General features: G+C 37.3%; 2 protein-coding genes and 1 long non-coding RNA gene across 3 annotated transcripts in view; 1 reads left to right on the top strand and 2 right to left on the bottom strand.

Annotated features, from left to right (window-relative positions):
* Positions 1 to 620: 620 nt before the first annotated feature.
* Positions 621 to 2816, top strand: LOC139968008 (uncharacterized). The gene is made up of 2 exons (XR_011793208.1): positions 621 to 839; positions 2035 to 2816. It is a non-coding gene; the product is annotated as an uncharacterized lncRNA (long non-coding RNA).
* Positions 2817 to 5024: 2208 nt separating this feature from the next.
* LOC139968203 (EF-hand calcium-binding domain-containing protein 9-like) lies at positions 5025 to 11495 on the bottom strand. Its single transcript, XM_071972594.1, has 4 exons — positions 11173 to 11495; positions 8755 to 8903; positions 7567 to 7743; positions 5025 to 6164 (listed from the first exon to the last, which is right to left on the bottom strand). The coding sequence occupies exons 1-4, from the start codon at positions 11303 to 11305 to the stop codon at positions 5958 to 5960; spliced, it is 666 nt and encodes a 221-aa protein (XP_071828695.1). The 5' UTR covers positions 11306 to 11495; the 3' UTR covers positions 5025 to 5957.
* Positions 11496 to 13436: 1941 nt separating this feature from the next.
* The window catches only part of LOC139968007 (structural maintenance of chromosomes protein 3-like), a 33222-nt gene continuing 27745 nt past the window's right edge, over positions 13437 to 18913 (bottom strand). The window contains exons 29-30 of the mRNA XM_071972278.1: positions 17889 to 17995; positions 13437 to 14720 (exon numbers count right to left, since the gene is read on the bottom strand). Coding sequence (XP_071828379.1) covers positions 14649 to 14720; positions 17889 to 17995 — 179 coding nt within the window. The 3' untranslated portion in view covers positions 13437 to 14648. The remainder of the gene's footprint in view (positions 14721 to 17888; positions 17996 to 18913) is intronic.

Below are 18913 nucleotides of genomic sequence, written 5' to 3'. Positions count from 1 at the left end.
ATTACACACTTTCTAAACTGGAGTTTTTTTTTAATCTTTACCAAACTACCAGGTCCATATTGCAATGTTTGGTACTGTATGGGCAGACTTGAAGGTCACCAGTACCAGTACCATTTTTGTGAAGTTTATATTTTGAAAAATATGGCAAAATTAGGTATAAAACATGATAGCTGGGGGTGAATGCTAATGGATGAAGTAAAAAATTAGTGACACTTTACATTAAAGGTTAACACGAGACGCAAGGGCAAGTTGTTTCTTACGTTATACGGATAGGAAAACCACCAGCAATGAGGGAGTGGAGGGGAGAGATGGGGGGGGATGGGGTATGGCCACAGAAATAAAAAGAAATCGACAAAGGAGACGTATTAAAAATCATTTTATTTTGATCACAAATGTAACACAATATGTGGTTGAGCTAGTCTAACTTTTGAAGCACCTAAACGTGTGTCAGTTTCAAAAGAATGTTTGTTGTTCCTCAAAACTGCTTCTGTTGAACCTTGGACTAGTCAGTCAGTATACACAATATCATCTGGCGTGTTTCGTATATAGTTATGAGCAATTTCACGCGATCGTGTTACCTCGATCCAGAGATCCATAAACAGTTTACAGAAAACACACAGAGCCGTATATAGAGAGAGTTTGGCCAACTGGCGATTTGTGACGTCACACGCAAACCATGGGCATCAAAATAGGTCCAGTTGTCGTTACCAGTTGCGCGAAACACGAAAAACACCACACACAATATATAGCAGCTTTGCACACTGTGCTCGTTGCGAACAAACGAAGCGACTCAGAATGTCAGATTTTGACAGGCATACGAGGAACAAAATGGATATCAGGTAATGAATTAGAGTATGCGTTAGTTAATGACATTTACGTTTATCTTCACACCTGAAATGCATAGAAAACTAGCTGAAAACCTGTCATTACACTTGTTTTATTTTACGCCTCATACTACTAGTCCTACTTTAGTCATACAAACGAAAAGCACACATCACAGTCCTGGCTAGGCTAGATTACAGACGCACAACTATAGCATCAGGCCTACATTAATAGATCCTTCAATTAAATTAAGTAGGCCTACACATAAAATGACAATTTATGCTTCACTGATCTTTTCAGGTTTGCCAAAAAGTAGTTGTACCAGAGGTCATTGTATTAAACTCCAGAAGTTACATAGTAGGATTAATATTCGGCATAACTTTTTCTCTAAAGTCTAATACAACTTATACAAGGGTTGTGAATGGATGGAATGGTTTGCCTGAGAAGGTTGAATTGCAAGTAGTGTGAATGGGTTTAAGAATACTTTGGATGAGTACATTAAGCATTGTAATTGGGTATGACATTTGATGGCCTCGGTTTTATTCCTCTCATATAGCCTTAGGGTCCTTAATGGGGACTTTAATGTCCCTCCTGGTCTTTTTTTCTACTAAACTAAACTATATACTTGAGTGTAGGAGTTAGCAATAGTTGGGAGTCTGTGGGCAAACCTAAGACTGATATTGTGGTGTTAATTTCTCAGGAATGTAGTACTAGGCTATAGTAGGTGCAACAGATTGAATGGGTCTGTCGAGAAAAAAAAAACCTGCAACAACTGAAGACTGGTGTATGTTGTAGCTTATGTATTTTCCATTAACATATATACTATAAGGTCATGTCCTTAATAAGGTTTCATGGATCACACTGACATAGTGTGCCTACTTGTCAGTGTTGTCAACTGAGCACAGGGCTGATGACATCATTCAGTTTGTTATTATGCAGACAGCAAATGGCCATAATGATAATTATTAATTGTTACTTATTCTTCATACTGCCCTTACTGGCCTTACCTGAACAGTGATGTATAAAAATGCAAGAAGTCGTTAAGCTTTCCATTTAAGAATCGTTTCAGCCTGTCCAATTTCAAACATATGATTGGCAGGTTTCCACGTTACATAGCTTATCAAAATGGAGCTGTTCTGTAAAGCAAGAAAATCACACATATGCATGCATACAAACACACTCATATATAACAATTTCTGAATATCTTTTCAGCTGCCCAAAGGTACTGGAATGCAAGCTCTGTTGGGTGAATTAAAAAACCCTCATTGTACTCTTTTATCATGGTCAGCGTAGCTGGAACCAGCAATGATGGTGATGTGGATTTGTCAGTACCTAGACAAGAATTCAATAGCTGCTTTGTGTTGAAGTGGGTTCAACTTGCTCAAGGCCATGACAGGATGACGACTAGACATTAGGATGAATTATCTGTTGCAGAGCTCTATAAACCAGGCAGTTGTTAAAACATCCATTGGGTGACCCTCACAGTCTACCAGGCACTGCATCGCAGAAGCAAAATGAAGTGTGTGTGATACCTTCATCTTATGAGAGTGGAATGGTATCAGTGTGGCCTCTGTCAATTTGGCTTCAAGTCTTTGTTTTCTTGAAAGCTGAGAAGATCTTTCAGTGGTTTCACACTGACCTCTGTACTTGACAATTCATGTGTATTTGCCAGCTCAGGAGGAAGCCAGATTTTAATTACATTAACCAATGCTGACTTTTTTTTGGACATGTGGTACATCTGCAAGGAGGTGAAGGAAGCAGTTGGAGTTGCATGGATGTGGAATCTTGTTGATAGTCTGGCAGTCTTATCCACAGATTATCCCAAAGCTTCTCCACATTGCCACATTCAGAACTTATTACATTGATAAACTTGAAAATTGCAGGAATCTAACGAAGCACCCATCAAGAGAATTTGTTTGTATAATTATTGAAAGCTGTGACCTTCTGATGTGACAGACTAATGTGAAATAAAGGGCAGTAGATTACCTTGTAAATGAACCTTGTTATTGTTTGATTGTATCTAATGTTTGCAAATTTTAAGTTGCATGCTACCAATTGAAACATAATTCTTTCTCTATAAATGGGATATAAATACTTCTCCTTAAAGGGTGTGGAGACTCCCGCACAAAGAAACGTCTCATGCCGGTTATCGGACCTAGTTTCGAATGCGGTGTAACAGAAGTGTTAGACACCACCATTGATCCCAGAAAATACACACACAGTCAATACAAACATCACAGTCAATACCCACAACACAGTGCACATAGCAGCATGGACATCTCAGGTCTAGATAAAAGATAACAAGGTATCAGGTTTCATTACTGTCTGCATTTTGTAGCGACAAAAAAAAACTTCACTTGCAAGCAACGGAAAGTAAACTTTTTCAGAGCGCGGCATGTGGTTTAGGGCAAGTCTTCAATACCTTTAAATATACTGCATCGGTTGTTGTCACTTGATCATTTGCTTGTGTGTGAGCTAAACAGCTTAAATAATATGTAAAAAAATAATACAAACTTTCAAATTGCCAGATATTTACTTGCTCAAAATCATTATCCAATCATGATTTGTTGCTATCCTTGAGTCCATTATTCAGATGATGAGGCAGATTCCCTTCAACTCTCCATGATGAAGGTAAAACCTTATATCTTAACCAACTGCCATTGAGTGTCCATTTGAAAGTTTCAAACACACAAGTGCATTGATTAAAACAAAGACTTTATTGCTGTGGTTGCAGGAACTGGATTTCAGTCTAGTAGTCACTCACCAGGTTTGTCTTTATCACAGTCTGCTAACTGTGGCTTTTTATGTTAGGAGTTTTTCTTCAGAGCACATGTCACCTTTGATTTGTAAAAAAAGTCCTGAAATTCAGGGAGTTAAAATTTACTGTCTAAAGATAATTTAAAAAGATTTTTTTTAACTTCAATCGTCAATGTGGGTGTCAATTAAGGGAATAAGGAGGTACTGATGCAACTTTGATAAATGATAGTTGACTGCATCCAAATTAAACCAAGGCCTAGGCTATACTTTTGAAGAAGAAAATATTAGGCTGAATTCATGTTAGCCTAAAAAGGCTAGGCCAATGCTGACAATTAACACAAACCAAGATCATTTAACCATTTGGGCACTTGTTTATGGCATACTAAAAGGGTCTATATAATTAGGCCTGTATGTGTACACAACCCACAAGTTGCCAATGAGTATAGACCTAGCCTAACTAGTTTAGGCCTAGGCTACTTTGTTTTCCATAGACCTAGTTTAATTGGGCCTTATACTGTGCCATATTATGTAATGTGCTATAACAGTTGTAGTAATAGCAAGAATGGTCCAGGTCTAACTAAGCCCAGGCTTAACTTATGCTTCGGGCTTAACTATAGGGATTAGGGCTTAACGTGATGCCTAGAGGCTAGCCCACCCTTTTACATTAAACTAAAAGTGATACTTTTTTAGGCTAGGCATAGCCTAGGCATACAATAACTTAGAATTAGGATAACTATATGTGCGACTGAAACTGCCATGCCTATGATTAGAAGAGCTGGCATAATGAAATCGAATTTGTGGATCGTAAAACGAGAGAGAATAGCCATGCATGTAATTACAGAAACCAGTCTGAACGTAAAATTCTCGCATTGCTTGTACATTACTCGTATTACACTAGGGCCTATGGCTAGTATGGGCCTAGGCTACACAGACTTTTTTTCATTAGATCTCCATCTTGTTCTTTCTACTTCCAAAAAATTCCTCTTCTTTTATGGTCAGTCGGAAAATCAAACAACAATATCCATGTTCTGACCGATTGCAGCATCCCCAGCACCATTTCTTTCATAATTTCGTACTTTTTCGTGTACACAAACGATAGTCTATACACTGTGAGTATGCGTGTCGCCTGCTAAAAAGTTTTCAAGTGGACCTATTTTACCACCCTGTGTGGGCGTTTTCCCTCTCGACCAATCCAAATCGGTTACATGGTTGGCCAAACTCTCTCTATATACGGCTCTGAAAACACATATATGACAGCGCCCTCTATTCGGTGAAATGGCACACTCACTTTGCTTTATATAATTTGAGGGAGACATGGAATTTTAGGCGGAATATACCCAAAAAAAAGCATAATCGACGAATCATTTGCTTCATTTTTGCTCGATTTAAACTCACGATATGATATCACTAGAAAACGTACCGTACGTAGTGCTTCATTGTCTGGCTATCTGTTAGAACGTGCAACTGAGCGAAGTTCATTGGAGTTTGCTTAGATGTAAAATGGTGCTATATATATTTGGCAACTTTTGACATTTATAAACGTTCAAACGACGTTTCTCTCCCGATTAACAGTACCTAGAATAGCTTGTTGCTATGGAGAAGCATATCAACTTCTGATCAGATTGACGCAACGTATAGCCTTGAGCTGGGCATAATCTCTGCGAAGTTTTTTCTTTTCATCCAAAAAGTCGCAAATAGCCGTTACTGATTAGCTTCAGTAATTAACGACCATAACAACCTCAATTCTGATCCTTCCACGTAGATCAGGTTAAGCTATAGATAAAAAAATATGTTGTTGTCAAATCTGCTATTCGGCAGTAAATAATATTTCCCGTCAAAACAACTGCATTATTCCGACAACAGCAAAACACACGTGACTGTGTCATTAATCATGAAATCCAAAATAAGAGGTTAAACGTTCACTCTTTAAGCTTAAATGAAGATCGCCGTTTCATCAAAATATGTAGCCTATATATGTATTTAGGATGCATAAGCTAGGTCTAGCCAAATATGTCTTCAGTGTACCAATGTGGATGGAGTTTTCATCTTTCATTCGTCGTTAGCAAAAAGTTTGCAGTCAATTGAAAGTTTCTTTCAATGTGAAAAACAGAATATCCTCCAATATCAAACTTAAGTGAACTTACGGGTAACCGAACGAAAAAAAATAACTTACCTGTGTAATACGGTACTTAAGAAATAAAAGCAAAATGTATGTCGGTACCAAATTAAATGTTACGCAACACCTTATAGTTAATTTATTCATCACATACGTCACATACCTCTCAAAACTATACAAGACTATAGTATACTAACATAATAAACGACACATTTTTAACACATTTTTCGTTAGAGTTTATTACGTAAAAGTACACCTGGACTTAAAGAATGTTACAGGCAACATCTCTTAGAGAGTTCCAGTTTTTCCAAGAGTCTATTCTTTTCAATCGTTTCACTTCTTTTCGACGTTGTTTTTCTTCTCGTTGCCGACGACTTCGTTCTAGTTTGTCCCGTTTTCGTCGATCGATGTCATTCTGACGATCAATGCAAGCCATTGCGAACATCTTGAATTCTTTGTAATCCAATTCCTGTAGTTATATACATGCCAGATAAAAGAAAGCCAAAATCAAATACATCAATATATACAAACACATACATATCAAAATCGTGTTTTTTTATAAAGCTGACATATATTGTAAGAACTTGACGTTGAATAGTAAACAATGAGTCCTTTACACTATAGTGGCGATGCCAAATACAGTCAATATTAAAACTTCGTTGAATGTATCGGGAAAAAGTAGGTCAGAATAAATGGTTATACTGATAATTACACGCGATTAACATGAACCGCAATTCGTTTCATAATACACGGTAGTGCTCGAAAAAGTAAAGCTGTTTTTATTTTTTCGTCAAATTTGAAAACAATTTCGAAAACGATTCTTTTTTGTAATAGTAATAATAATAATAATAATAATAATAATAATAATAATAATAATAATAATAATAATAATAATAATAATAATAATAATAATAATAATAATAATAATAATAATAATAATAATAATAATAATTATAATAATAATAATAATAATAATAATAATAATAATAATAATAATAATAATAATAATAATAATAATAATAATAATAATAATTATAATAATAATAATAATAATAATAATAATAATAATAATAATAATAATAATAATAATAATAATAATAATAATAATAATAATAATAATAATAATATTAATAACGATCAACTTCGCAGGAGCATCAGAAGTGGACCTACCCTCATGCCAAAGGGCACCCTTGAGATTTTTTTATACATTTCGGCTTACATAGAAAATAACTCAAGAACAACTATAATTTACATAACTGCTCAATATCCACCATATCTCTTATCTAATTGTGTGGCATTATATGCTCTTTTAATAGACAATGCCCTGCAGTTAGGTATACATTACACAATCCTGACGAACCCACCCCTCCCCCTTCCCCCTCGATGCCCTTGAAATGCATGAATACGGGATCCGTCCTTCCTAACTCATTTACTCCATTCTGTTAATATTATTTATCTTTCTCTAATTCTAACTCGCTGCAGTGTTTATTCAATACCTCCCTGCACAGGAGTAAGTTGCACTGGCGAGTTGATATTATTCAAGGGCGTAGGAACGGGGGGGGGGGCTGGGGGCGCCAGCCCCCCAGTGAAAAATATGGGGGAGCGGAAGTATCATTCCGCCCCCCCCCCCCGCTTCGCAAGTCAGAAAACCCCTTTTTCATTTCCAGGTAAAAATGCAAAATTATTTACAAAATGGAGTGGGTGTTGAAATGTGCTATATTGCACCAAATTGCATCTGAGGCCACCTGGAAATGCAAACAAAATCCAAAGGGGGACACTCCCTCCCCTTAGACCCCTCCCCAGGCCGGCCATCAGTCCTCAGCCCCCCCCCCCCACTCAAAAGTACCTTCCTACGCCACTGATATTATTACCTGGTCACCAGAGATATCAAAATCCTTAAATATCTGATGGACTGCATCGCCGTGGAAGTTGAAAAGGAAACCAAACGCAGAGAACTCACTAGCTGATATACTCTGACTGCCGTCTTCATCTAACAACTCGAAAACAGTCCTGGAATGTCTATAGATGAATTGTTTCTCCTCTTTATCCTAAAAAAAATCAAAACGAGAAAGAAAAGACAAACGCAACCATCATCATAAACATATGTTAAAGACAGCCGTTCCATCAAACAGATAAACTCTTTTTTTCTTGGGAGTTATCTCCTGTTTTAATACCTTTCGTTATATGTTAGGCCGACGACTTGAACAAGTTAACAATTGACGTCACAGTGCCACCTGGATTTTGTTCCTTCCTTTTTTTCCATGTACAGCTTCTAATGTATTTTTGGTAACTGTTTTAATTATTATAATGAATCGCCCTGGAAGTTAAAAAGGATACCAAACGCAAAGAACTAACTATAGCTGAAAATACTCTGATAAACATCTTCATCAAACAACTCGAAAACAGTCGAACTCGAAAACATTGTCTTAAAATAAACGAAAAAAAAAAGAATCAAAATGAAAATGAATTGCCAAACCCAACCCAACAGCGCCATTACTTCTTTTTGTCTATAGTTTGTTTTGTATGTTTCGTAAATGTTGTTATTACTATAATAACGAATCTTTATGAGTATAACCAAATACTAGCATTGCTTTAGCCGCAAAAGCTGCTATGAAATTTACAGAAAACAGAACAAATATACGTCAGTTCACATCCCATTTTTCACTTTAGCATCAAAGTAGCAGCCCCTAAAATGAGTTTTAAACATTCTGATACTTCTCAAGTTGCTAACTTCACTTGGTATTAGAACCAAGCTTATATCCCGGTGTTTGTTTGAGGAACTAAGCCAACACATCTAGTTTGGCCAACGAGGACCGTCAAACCGAACAGATTAAACCCGTCGCGTTACTTAATAAAAAAAAACCCCACCTATATTAGTTTCGTGGCACACCATGACTTTGGAAACTTTATTACGAAAGTGTGTACAGGTAGGGTTCACCCAGCTAGAGAGTGGCGCAAACTACTTAATCCAAACTTCACTGAATGCTGCTAAAAGGGTCGGTACACCTTCAAGAGAGTTTTACGCAGTATATATATACATATCAAAACAATGAACTTACTTTCAAGGACACAAGAATGCAAGCTAAAAGGTAAAATTCATCGAAATCAATTTTGCCTGATCCGTCGACATCGAGCATATCAAAGACTTTATATATCTGGATTGTACTCATGTCGGTACAGGAGTGCATAAACTGGTTAAACTGGATATCTATTGAGGATGAGAAGGGAAGTTAAATAAAATAAAAACTAATAATAATAATAATGGCTATACCTGATTCAGTGACAATATGATTATTTAAAAAAAAATAAGATTTTAAAATATATTAGAAACTAATAACCGTTGTGATAAAAGGCCTTATGAAGATTGGTCTAAAGTTGATTCCGGCGGATGACAATTTTGACAGTAGAGGGTACTTGTACGAAAACTAGTGAGGACATGGTAAAACAAACAAAAATTATTACGTACGTACGTAATATTTATTACGTACGTACGTGATAATTTTACGTTCTATACCGAAGATGGTAAGAAGTGGCGGTTCGCGGTACGTCCATTACTGTAACATAATTGTCTACATGCAAGATACTTACATCACAGAAGTCAAGCTTATAGTTAACTAAAATATGCCGGAGACAGACAAGGTACGTTCGTTCGACTAACACCACAGGTATATGCCTGTGCTTAGGCTTGCCACAATATCAAAATGGCCACATCCACGATGTCTGAATGTTTCCTGCGATACAAGAAAAGGCTCCTCATAATGCGTCTGAGATGTCTTTCGCTAACTTTTATCCGATGCTTTGCTGTCAACTAATAAAGGATTTCCTTCTGGCTAAACCCTAAATTAAAGTACATACGAACAAATTCATCCCTCTCCATCTTTGAAATGAAGATGTATCCCGCAGTATATAACGTATAGGCTCGCTTACGTTAGACAAGTGTTAACATAGGCAATATCACTTAATAAAAGCACGTACGTATAAGTAGGCCTACATTCGTTATAATTATTAAATACGTACGTGATAATCACTACACAAGTACGTAGTAATTATTACGTACGTACGTAATAACACTCGTACGTACGTAGTAATTATCACGTAAGTACGTGAAACATATCACGTACGTACGTGATATTATTACATACGTATTTAGTATTATATACGTACGTGATATTTATTACGTACGTACGTATAGTATTATAACATACGTACGTAATAACTTTTTTTTAACCATGTCCTCTAGATCTTCGTTTACTTGTATGACGAGCCATATAACTGTTGTTTACTACCCGTGCGCGAGAGTACCAATCAGCACGTTTTTACTCACGTGATACGTTTGTCCAATTCCACAACGAGTGGTTGATATTCAACACAATGAGTAATGTACATTACCAAGCTCGTAGTTATGAGAACGTTGTCGCATGGTTTTGGCGACGATGACAATTAGATAAGCATTTTGTAGAATAGTTTTCGTTTATAAATAAACATTTGTAAGGACATAACAATAACTTATAAGATTACGGGTCGTTTGCTCTTAGATTTCAGGCCGATTTTTGTACTTTGGCGAACCCCAGTCCTTGGTTTCTTAATAAAAACCATGGCATTGTTCTCCTCAGTTTTCTCATGCTAATATCTGAAAGCTTGTTACTCCCCCTCTCCTTTTTATGTTAACCATGTACCACTACTATTATACTATTAAATCATAGTATAAACACACATGAAACCAGCGTTATGGTAGTATATATACGGTAATTTCGCGTGTTCCCCAAATTCGCCTATGGTGTTTGCCTACACTAGTATCATGTTGCACTGGCAGACACTGTATATCTGAATGTCAAATTGTAAACTCAGTTTTGGAACTGAAACGAACTAACATTTCTATTCAGTGTAACAATGAAATTTCAGCTTCGTATTTCACGTTCATTATTCCCCCATTTGCCGGCATTTATACAGTACATTTTAAGGGATATGCGTTGTAAAGGACTTTCTCCTTGCATTGTGCATTTTTGAGTTTTGACTCAAATATAATGCTACGAATCTATCTAGCCTTCTAAATCTAATTATGGCGGAATATGTATACATGTATTTGTATGTATTTTAGATCCTCTCGGTGCAAGCAGGAACTCGCGAAGAAGCCTCATTGGCTTATCAAAGCCGCAAGCTGACCGAAGTCAGTCTCTGGCATTCACATTTAACGTCCGTGATTATAAATTGTCAATTGTCAACAACTCTGTAACTGGACGACATACATTAACCTTGGAGAGACTCGAATCGGGGACCTCTTATGATTTGAAGGCACCGCGGCGGAATATGAAGGATACAACTAGCCTAAACCCTGTCAGATCCAAATCAGAGTGAACGCTAACACTTTAATCCATTTAAAGAACATTTGTAAACTTATCATAGCGAAGTTCCGAGATACCATTATAACTAAAGCGACACAGTAGAACAAAGAATCAAAAGTTCTTCGAATAGCCTACCATTCAGAGAATTGTCATCATGTACATCCATCAACTTAAAATACTCGTAAAGTATTTTCACGTTCTTTCCCGCCAACATACTGTACGTTTGATCCAAGTGGAGTAACTGTAGGATCCCCGATTTGATCTTCATTATTCAGGCAATTCAGTATGACAGGTCATTCTTTCTTTTCATGTGACGAAACATGTATGACAGGTTCTGCAGAGTCACATACGTGTATACGCGTTGTTGGTTTTCGGCGACGGTGTAAATTGAAAGATTGGCTATCGCGTTAGAGAAAACGTGCCATATATCCATTTTATGTCAATACAACTGACGCGCGCCCAATGCGAATAAATAAAGAACGGTGCGATGCCATCAAGAGCCAATATCTATCATCAATTTGTTGTGCGCGCATCACGCGCGCAAAGATTGAAACAAATTGTACTCTTCATCATTGCATTACTGCATAGCAAAATAATATCACGCGCAGTAAATCAAGATGGAAGACACACGCGAAGATATTTCAGTGGAAGCATTTCAGTAAATGCCGTATACAGGAAATGTAAATATTTAGAGTTAGCTTCCATGACTTTTGCATGCCTCAATTGTTTACTTTCGTGTTTTGACTCACCCGATTTGAGTTTAGTTAGTGGTTGTTCACTGAGTTAAGATTATTTACTTGTTTTTTCTTTAAGGTTTAAGACAACAGTTGGCCTAATACCAATGAAACATATCAAAGTTTGAATATCTAGGATGCTTTGCAAGTCAGTAACAGACCCAAAATGTTCTCGAGTAGGGGATGGTGTGAGGCAAGTAGCTGGCTACCGGGTAGATACCGCGATGACCACAGAGGATAAGATAACATCGGTATAAAGTATTGTACGACGTGCAAATTCCTTTGTAAATTAAAAGAAGGGCACTTGTATTTTACCTATGATAAACGGTACTTTTCATATACGACAAAGTACTATTTTATACTACAAACTTGGAAAGAATTCTTTTCATCAACAAAAAGAGGCACTTCTTTATGTATAAATAGGGCCACTTTTGGTTTAAGCAAGAGGAGGGTGGAGGGGGGGGGGCGACGTTCTTCTGTACCATTCTTCTATAAGCCACCCTTGGCAGGTTAAGGTCTGAGATCAAAAAATTATTTAGCCTAAAAATGTGCTTTTGTTTTATCAATAACTGTCAGGGGTTAGTCAGGAGGAAGGGAATAACTACCTCCTACGGCGGATGCAGATTCTCTGCCTTCTGTACATTTGGTTATCCCGGCCTCAAGTTAAAGGCATTGAAGACTCGCCCCAAACCGCGTGCGGCCATCTGAAAAAGTTTAACTTTCTGTTGCTTGCAAGTGACGTTATGTTCTTGTCGCTACAAAATGCAGACAGTAATGAAACGTGATACCTTGTTATCTTTAGCTGGACCTGAGATGTCCATCGCTGTATCGTTTATACACTGTGCTGTGGGTATTGAACGCAGCTGTATGTACTGACTGATAGTGACTGTACAGTAGTGTATAATTATCGACGGTAGCAAGCTGTGTATTTTCTGGGATCGATGGTGGTGTCTAACACTTCTGTTACACCTCATTCGAAACTGGGTCAGATTACCGGCATTAGACGTTTCTTTTTGCGCGAGTCTTCACACCCTTTAAACAAGCGAGCTGATATAAATGGTGATAGCTTTCATGTGATATGTCTTATAGGTTGTTGGTTATAGAATAGCCAGTGTTATTTAAATGCTTCATGGACCAATATCTGTAATTTTCTATTGTGGATTTCTGTTTTGATTATTTCATATAAGAAAATGTCGATGCTAATACTAAAACCGTATCTGAAATTAGTTAACTAGCTTGACTAAACATGTTAAAAAAAAAATGGTGTGCCTGTAACAAGTGATTTAGTAATAGCGTGAAAGTTTCTGGGCGACAAAATCGTGAAGATGCAATTGAATTCCATTATTACACCCATCTGGTGACAAATACTAGGGAAGAGATGTCTTAATCTTATGAACTGTAATCCTAGTTGAACTTATATTGTAAGGTTTGCTAAAATTAGCATCTCTAAGATAAGATGATAATTTACTGAGAGCTTGCAAGCATGCCTGGAAACATTAATGAAATAAAGAAAAAGAGAGAGGGATTAGGGAAGGGGGGGGTAAGAGGAGGGATTGGGAGGGGAACGAGAATGGATTAGTAGAGGAACAAGAAGGGATTGGGAAGGGGGATAAGGGTTGCTGTGAACATGCAACACATGAGAAAGAGAGTCAAGATCAATTGATGTATTTTTTAAATTTATTTATTTATAATCACCAATTGTTGAAAAACAGGAACACAAAGAGATTCACATAACTGCACATTCTCTGAAAGGTGAATAAATTTAAACCAAAAGGACCGACGTTTTAAAACCTGTCATTTTATGTACAGACTTTTCAATTTTTTTTTTTATTAATAACAAATCATTTTTATCCAAAAGTTACAATCTTGTAGAACTATTGAAAACCAAGAGACTCTTAAACGTTACACTCCAAAACAGCTTTTGTTTTGTATGTGATCGTCTTAGTAAGAAGAAAAAGCAATTTATTCACTTTTCAAGTAGAAAGTTTGAGAACATATTAAGATAAAAATTCCAGCCAACAGAAATCACAGTAGAGTAATCCGCTAGTGATTCTTTGGACAAAACTTTCAAGCATTTATGACAGGTATTGTATTCACACACCATTAGCAAAAAAAAATGTCTTATCTGAATGTTTCCAAGTAATAAGTAATTACAATCGGCAAAATATTTGCGATCAAACTTTTCACCCATTGGAGGCATACAACCAGCCGAGACGACAATATCAAGTCTAGACATATTTCTACCAATATTACCCAAGTAGGCAAATTCTCACAAAGTCTGTCTGCAAAAATATTTTGCTCTTATAAAGAGATTTTTTAAAAATCTGTCTACAATTTCATTTTTGAGCTAAGCAGTTTGCTAGCCAGACGTGCTGCCCATTCCCTTCCTCAAACTTTGTATAAAGTACCATAGAGTGATACGCTCGGCCAAATTATAGTCTCCAAAAGTTGAAAAGGTGAAGATGGTATAACGATGAAATATTAAAATTTTTTACTCTCTATAAACTACAAATCGAGAACAAGAAAGTATTATGATACATTCCAAACAAATGGTTTAATAGCTAGATACATAAAGACATAATCTGATCGCAGAACACGAAAAAACCTCGCTGAACAGAAAACACAAGCAACCAATCTGCAATAACGGCCACCCATCTTCGATTCAGGATAAAGGGAGGGGGGTAGCTAACACACCAGTAAAAGTCCCTCAGAACATTAACATTTATATCCCATTCACAACCAGGTTCATAGTCACAGTCCTGTTGCCAAAGAATTGCTGTTTCTTGTGCTTTAATAGTAAGCGTGTTTTTTTTCGTCCCAATGATCAGATCATTCAGTAGACAGACAGAAGATGATACACAGGGGGATGAGTGGACTCTAGCCGTGAGTGGCGTCGTCTTCCAGAAAGTCTTTCGCCTGTTCCTTAGTGATAACGTCAATATGACTGACCTGAGGGTATATAGAGAAAGCATAGGAATTAGATGTAAGGTATGAAGGTATAAGGTAAGGTTTAAGGTATGAATTAGATATAAGCGTAAAGGAAACCTCTCACTCTCTGGGTTGTCCTTTTAAATCACCTTTTTATAAGTTGGAAGTTGGGATGGTTACATTTTACGATCACAAACACTGACTTCAGGTTTAAGCATAAATGCTATCAATCGCAAATTAATGAGAGATTTAGAATGTTTCAAGACGGGTTTTTGAGTTTCATATTTGTGAAAAATTAGTGACCACACCTCTTTTGAAGGTTTCTAAGAAATTTCCAGGCAATAACTGATCATATCTAAAGGAGACACAAACCTAATCATCACCATTGGTCTGTGTGAAACAGATAACTGTCATTCATGAAGAACTCCCCATCCCTCCTCTCCCCACCCTACAGCCAGGAGACACAAACCCAACCATCACCATTGGTCTGTGTGATAGAGATAACTGTAATGAACAACTCCCTGCCCCCCTCACCCCACCCTACAGCCAGTAGACACAAACCCAACCATCACCATTGGTCTGTGTGATAGAGATAACTGTAATGAACAACTCCCTGCCCCCCTCACCCCACCCTACAGCCAGAAGACACAAACCTAACCATCACCATTGGTCTGTGTGATAGAGATAACTGTAATGAACAACTCCCTGCCCCCTCACCCCACCCTACAGCCAGTAGACACAAAACCAACCATCACCATTGGTCTGTGTGATAGAGATAACTGTAATGAACAACTCCCTGCCCCCTCACCCCACCCTACAGCCAGTAGACACAAACCCAACCATCACCATTGGTCTGTGTGATAGAGATAACTGTAATGAACAACTCCCTGCCCCCCTCACCCCACCCTACAGCCAGTAGACACAAAACCAACCATCACCATTGGTCTGTGTGATAGAGATAACTGTAATGAACAACTCCCTGCCCCCCTCACCCCACCCTACAGCCAGTAGACACAAAACCAACCATCACCATTGGTCTGTGTGATAGAGATAACAGTCTTGAAGAACTTCTCTAAACAGCTAAGAAAATCTTATTCCATTTGTGAGATATCACAGGTTTAATGTGTCTACTTGACACACAAGGCAGAAGACTTGATCAAGTATTGAATATGACATCATCAAGCTACATGTGCTTAAACTGTTTTGGTTTCTCTTCATTTGATTCCAGTGGGTTTTTTTTTCTCTCCTTTTGTGATAGAGATGGGCTTTTGCAAATGGATGTAAATGTTGAACTTAAAATAGTAGTGCAACTTTTAATATGACGTTTTAATAGCGTCGGTCTGAATGTCAACACTTTAACGAACTAACACGGATATGGTCTCAAATAAGCTACCGTAAGGCTTCCTGATCCTTGGGTCTCGAAACTCTAACTCTAAAAACACATTCTACCTTGAATATTTGAAAAAGAAAAAACAATTCTTGAGATAGTGCAAGTAGAGGCTTCATGACGTCAAAGATTTATAAAGTGAAAACTTCCAGAAATGATTTTTACACCGGGGTATCTTCCAAACGAAACAAGAGTTTTCTTTAGCTGATTGGGGGAGTTCTTCTTCTTCACAAAGATCTCTGTCATATAGGTCAAAGACGATGGTCGTGTTTGTGTCCCTTTTAGGGAATGTACCCAATAAAGGTCTTTCTTTCGTTCTATACATCACCCCCCCTGCCTCTATTCATCACCCCCCGCCCCTAAAATTGACTGTTGTGACATAACAGCTAATTGGCCTCGTGAAATAACTTTGCTTGTGCCATGATCCAATGCTTTGTTCCCAGGTTAAAAGAGACATTTATTTAACTTAAACTATCTTGTTTCTGTAACTGTATGTCACATGATTCCAAATAATTGGTGAATTGATTTTACCAAAATATAATTTTTAATGTTCCTTTATAGTCAGTGTTACTATGAATTTAACCAACAGCTCCTTGATTATGTCACAAATAATTTTGACGGCAGATGTGAGCGTACTTTTTCTCATTATGTACCCTGCAGCATAATCAATACATCAATAATTTGCATGTGAATGTCACTAACACTGCAATGTTCAAAATTGTCAATCGTGTGCAGAAGGTACAGCTCATAGCACTGCTAACTACCAACCTGGGTATTAAAAAAATTAAATGTTGTGCTGATTAGCGTTTTCGACTTTCGATAACCGACCGCATTTGCAATATATCAGTAACAGTTAGCCTGATTGCCGATAACGGCAAACCGATATTGACTCTATTTTCCACAATAAAGCTACTTCTTGCTGCTTGCGATGATTTATTTATCTGTCCTAAATCAGTTTTATTCATCGCACGATGTCATCTTTAAAATTCTGCTAAGAAATTTGTGGCTCCATTCGTGGCTACAGTTTGTATAAGACTTGCAGTCTGAGTGTTGAACGTAGTTTGGTCAAACAGAGTAACGAATGATATAACATATGTAAAAACAGCAAGGATTGGCTTGTGTTTTCCCAAAACCAATGAGGGCACACAGTTTCATGCATATCAACTTGGTGGGAAAAATGATCTATCATTTATCAATAGGTTAGGCCTAGTGTTACAGAATACGCACATACTTTTTTCCATAATTTTGATAACGGGATCTCGTTGACAGTTATACGAGGTGGTTACTGTTTGTGAGTTGTGGAAACGATCTTAAGGTTTAGCCGATCATAATTTTGATATATTTGTTATTAATGCATGACGTAAAGTGGTATTTGACCTTCGTTCTGGCTGTTGAAAAATATCCGTATAGGGATTAGAATATCGGATAGCGGCCAAAACCGATATCCGCCATTTGAAAATATTTGAAAATAATAAATATAGGTAAAACCACAAAGTATTTGTTTGAGGTGTGCTCTTTTCCCCCCCTTAATTCTCTAATAGTGTATAAATCAAGAATAAAAGACGCATTGTAAAATTTGACACTGACTTGGTTACTTGGAATGAAACTTGACCTGTCAAGCTCATGAGCTATTCAGATATTTTCATATCGAAATTTCATTCAGAATTTCTGTAAAACACAAATGCAGTGACCATTTCTTTTTATCTACTGTTTTTATAATTCTTTTCAAGGAGAGTCATGTCTTTTAATACACATGACCATACAGGTTGAGGGTTTGATCACATCAATGCCTCATTTCTTACCTTATTCCTAAATTTGACTCCGTAAAACTTGTCGCAAGCTTCCAGAAGTTCTGGCCTGAAAGTGGTCGTGATGAACTGAGCATTATCAGACAATTCATGGATCATGTCTACGAGAAATATAAATATGGATGATTTAAATAACTAGAGAATGTTCACACCTCGCCGAATGAAAGACTTAAACAAAGATAAGGATCGAATCGGCAAGAAAAACAGACAAACCTGATCGACATAACTAGTGAACCAAAGATACTAGAGCACCAATGGTGCAGAAGCTCATACCTTTTCGAGCTGAAAAATGTAGGGCCCACAAAACCAATTTTGGGCCCATGAGGGATACCCCCCCCCCCTCCGTTAGCAGAATCCTGGCCACACCACTGGCTATAATTCATATTTTCCCCCTTTAAATCCTATTTTACCCACTCTATCAAACAATACCATGCACTGACCTACCCTATTAAACTTTCTCCCCTCTACCTTAGCAGACATAACTTCACAAGCACTCCCTACAAGACATAACTTCACAAGCTGCCTACATACCTCAGGCTCAAAGACTTCTAAGAATCGGCAAGTGCTGATTGGCTATAGGGCTCTCATGCTTACAGTTACAACAGTTAATAACAACTCCCAGTCCTGCTTTAATTCCACTAACAGCCTCTGCAGAGCTTAACCACAAATGTAAACAAACACTGCAGACACTGGGAGACAAATTAAAGGAGCTTTGGCAAAAAGTGAAGGCTCAGATTTTTTTAAACAATGGGGATTAATTGTAATTAATTAACTTTTGACCAAAATTTTTTAGGCATCACCTTATTCATACACAATCCAACAATCATCAGTTCAACTTTGAATATGATCCATCCAAATCTTGAGGAGATTGAGATATTTGAAAATATTACAGAGAATGACCCCCGATGACCCCCTAAATGACATTTGACCTCAATTTTCCGAACACCCCTCGTAACTCTCATTCCGAGGAACATTGTGACCAAGTTTCATTATAACTGGCCATACACTGTACGAACAGG

The sequence above is a fragment of the Apostichopus japonicus genome, chromosome 5 (genome assembly GCF_037975245.1).
Source record: "Apostichopus japonicus isolate 1M-3 chromosome 5, ASM3797524v1, whole genome shotgun sequence".
Classification (NCBI taxonomy): Eukaryota; Metazoa; Echinodermata; class Holothuroidea; order Aspidochirotida; family Stichopodidae; genus Apostichopus; species Apostichopus japonicus.
The sequence above is the reverse complement of the archived record's forward strand: the minus strand, read 5'-3'. Positions and strand labels throughout refer to the sequence as shown.